Source organism: Lepisma saccharinum, chromosome 9 (assembly GCF_977018435.1).
Source record: "Lepisma saccharinum chromosome 9, izLepSacc3.1, whole genome shotgun sequence".
NCBI classification, from domain to species: Eukaryota; Metazoa; Arthropoda; class Insecta; order Zygentoma; family Lepismatidae; genus Lepisma; species Lepisma saccharinum.
In genome coordinates, this window is record NC_139237.1 from 80,359,189 (window position 1) to 80,362,785 (window position 3,597).

At 44.0% G+C, this 3,597-nt stretch overlaps 1 protein-coding gene across 1 annotated transcript; it reads right to left on the minus strand.

Annotated features, from left to right (window-relative positions):
- Positions 1 to 2,808: 2,808 nt before the first annotated feature.
- On the minus strand, positions 2,809 to 3,393 carry LOC145992492 (uncharacterized). Its single transcript, XM_083128873.1, has one exon. The coding sequence runs from the start codon at positions 3,391 to 3,393 to the stop codon at positions 2,809 to 2,811; it is 585 nt and encodes a 194-aa protein (XP_082984999.1).
- Between the last annotated feature and the right edge of the window lie 204 nt (positions 3,394 to 3,597).

Here is a 3,597-nt window from a genome sequence, read left to right on the forward strand (position 1 = left end):
GTAGTGAGACCGCTGTTATTGTATACAACAACCAAGCATTGAAAGAGAAGCGGCATATATTTTCCTGTACTGTCGGTAGTCTCCATAAAGATCACAGGGCGTTGTCTTTTCTTCCGTCAGTATTGTTGTTAAGAATTGTTTCTTCTTTTGTTTTAAGTGACCTGTTTGTGTGTTTCGATATTTGCCTACAGGTCAGCGAGTTCTTTTTTGGCATTGTTAATAAACGGTTCTATTGTCCGCCTACTTGTTGTTCCTCTCATCTCCAAGTGACATCGGAACAAAAATTCCAGGTGCTTTCAAGATATCATCAGGTCATGCTTGGAAATTATTTAACGCGAGTTATATGCCAGTTGCGTAACAATAGGGGCAGGGGGCATTACACCCCAACCTTGGTCGGAAATCAATTCTATGGGGGCAAGGGGGGCAAACATGTAAGTAAAAGAAATAGGAAAACTAGGAGAATCCAAGAGTAGTATCACAAAATGATACTGAAGGTGGAATTAGTTTTCATGTATTTCTTTACTTTTTCTTCCAGGCGGCCGAGGGCACCTGGGGGGGAGGGTAATTGCCATCCTTGATTTGAAATTTTATGCAAATAAAAATACATTTCGTATTTTTTTTTTCGTATATTCGTAAAAGTTCAGAAATGTAGTTATGAAAGTTATGCATGTCATATGTATACAAAGATTTGTATTCGTCATGCATTTTCTGTCTTTCAAAAATATAGTTTGTGTGCTTGATTTCAATTATTAGCCAATGTGAAATGAACGTGTTAAGAAAATATTTCAAATCGCTTGTCCAACACAAATGCTTTAGTACCGACTTCTCCCCTTTTTGCGTGATTTACGAGGATAATGTCGTCTTTGATACTGCTACTACTATTACTACTACTTCTACTACTATAATAATAATAATATTATTATTATTGGCAGGTTTATCCTGGCACTGCCCCCCCCCCACCAGACGAAAATTCGTGGTTGCGTCTCTGCTAAAACATGCATGCATATTTCATACTTTCTTTATTTTCAGGATCGCACCCCCTAAATTTTATTCCTCACCACCAGGCGATTAATCCTGGCGGCGCCACTGTGTAACGCTTACTACAGGGAAACATGCGGAACCAAAGCGCTAAATTTCCGAGCCAGAAGTCTGCAGGTTATCTAAAAGGTCATCGCCCACTGAGACGCCGGAAATGCGTGTGTTGCCGCGTTTCTCCGTTAAACTTTACAAGTACAAAGTTGCAATCAGATGCAAAGTTACAGTGTAGACAAGTTGCATTATAAATAAAAAATAAGGTTTATTTTGTAATTAGGGGGCCGTTCTGAAATAAAACGAAAACATGCAAAGGAGGAAATTTAATTACCTCTGTGGCTGTTCATATGTACATTCAGCTACTTCTCAACGTAGTTCCCATAGTTGTTGAGACACTTGTCGTAGCGGTAGATGAGCTTCTGTAGACCCTCATCAAAGAAATCTGCCGCCAGGTCAGACAGCCAATCCGTCACGGTCTGTTTGACTTCATCGGCGCTGTTGAAGTGGAGGAATGAGTCAATGAGCGACTGCGTGGCAGCTGCAGTGTGTGGCCGTTCGTTGTCGTGCAGCAACATGATACCGGAAGACAGCATTCCTCGTCGTTTATTCTGTATTGCTTGGCGAAGTTTCTTGAGATTGTTACAATACCGGCTGCATTAATTGTTTGTCCATTTGGCAGAAACTCAATCAGAAGCACCCCGAACCTGTCGTATCGCGCTCTCAACGTCATGCACCAATGAGTCCATTATGATTGAGGACGTCCTGATCGTGGTTCGTCATGAACATTCGTGCGACCGGTCTTAAACAGAAGTACCCACTTACGCAACTTGACCTCAACAATGACATTCTCACCATACAACCCCCGTAACGCAATAAATGTCTGCCGCTTTCACATTTGTCGCGGTCAAAAACCTGATCACTGATCGTATCTCACACTCGGCGGGATTTTCAATCACCTGCACCACTTCCATTGTCTATCACAACCACGCCAAGCGTTTCACAACGTGCAAATGGCGTCTGTTTACGTGCAAGGCATGCCGGTAACTAACGCACATGCGCAAAACTCCAAGCACGCAGTGTTGCCAACGTGAGCGCAAACTGCCCCTAATTAAAAAATAAACCTCGTACAAAGTCCATGTCAGATACAAAGTTGCAGTATAAGTAAAAGTATAAATACAAAGTTGATGGAAGTAACAAAGTTGCATTATACCTAGTCATATCATAGATTCTTTTACAAAGTTAATAATGAACTACAGGAACGGTGAGCAAACTAATGTATTAATATTTGGATTTTACAAAGGTACAGGTCTTGCCAACACAGAGCACCAATCACTGTTCAAAATGGCCACCTCTGGCCTTCACACAGGCTGGAAGTCTCTGAGGCCAGTCATCGATCGCAGCACGCACGGTCTCGAGGGTAAAGTCCACCACTGCCTTCACAAGCGAACACTTGAGACTCGCAAGGTTTGCATGCCTTTTCCTACAGACCATGCCCTCCAAAACGGACCACAACCTGTAGTCCAATGGGCTGCTGGAGGGCCAATCAGCCGGAGCAATGAAATCAGGCACATTCCCCTGAAGCCACTCCTGTATGGTCTTTTCCTTGTGGGCCGGTGCCGAGTTTTGCAGGAAGCTCCACGGCTCATTGTTGAACATGGAGCAGGTCAACGATTTCACAACTGGCTCCAACACTGTCGCTTGGTACACTTTTGCAGATATTTTCACACCATGTTCGCAGAAGTGGAGGTCAGTTGTGCCATGCTACGAAACCCCCCACTAAACCATCACTGAGGCGGGATGATGGCCTCTGAGAATCCGTGGCATGTTTTCACGAGCTTCCTGGGATGTCGAGGCAAAAACACGGTCATTTTGACGATTGTAAGTCTCTTCAATCGTGAAGATTTTTTCGTCCGTGAAAAGGATCCTCCTGTGGCCACCATTTGCGTAACGCTGAAGGAGTCTTTTTGTTTTCTGCTCCCTCTGGACCTTAAGCAGAGGTGTGGGGAAGTGACCAGTACTTCGTCGATAAGTGCGGAGTCCTAGGTCACTTCGGAGTACACGCAACATCGACATTTTCGGAATGTTCAGCTCTCGAGCCATCACTGCTTGTTTCCTGACAGGATTTTGTCGAATCCGCGCCGCCAATGCTTTCACGAGCTTCTGGCTTCTCATGCTGCGAGGTCTACCTTTCCTGGGGCGTTCCTTAATTGTTCCTGTGTTACAGTATCTGTTGATGGTCCGATACACAAACATCCTGCTGATATTCAGCTTTCTCAGGGTGTTGAAAATGTCCGATGGTGATTTGCCAACTTTGTGCAGTGCGATTACTGCCACACGGTTCTCGTATACACCCCACTCCATTCGACTCGCAGTGAAATTAGCCTTTCCGCTTCCACAGTCAAACGCACAATGATACTTGTTGTTGTTTGATCCAACATTGCGGGGTTACCTTTGCCAACCAGTGTTGCCATCCCTGTCTAAACTTTGTAACGTAATTTATGATGTGACTAGGTAAATGCGAAATTACAGTTGAATATAAGATTGCAGTGCAGTAACAAAGATTCA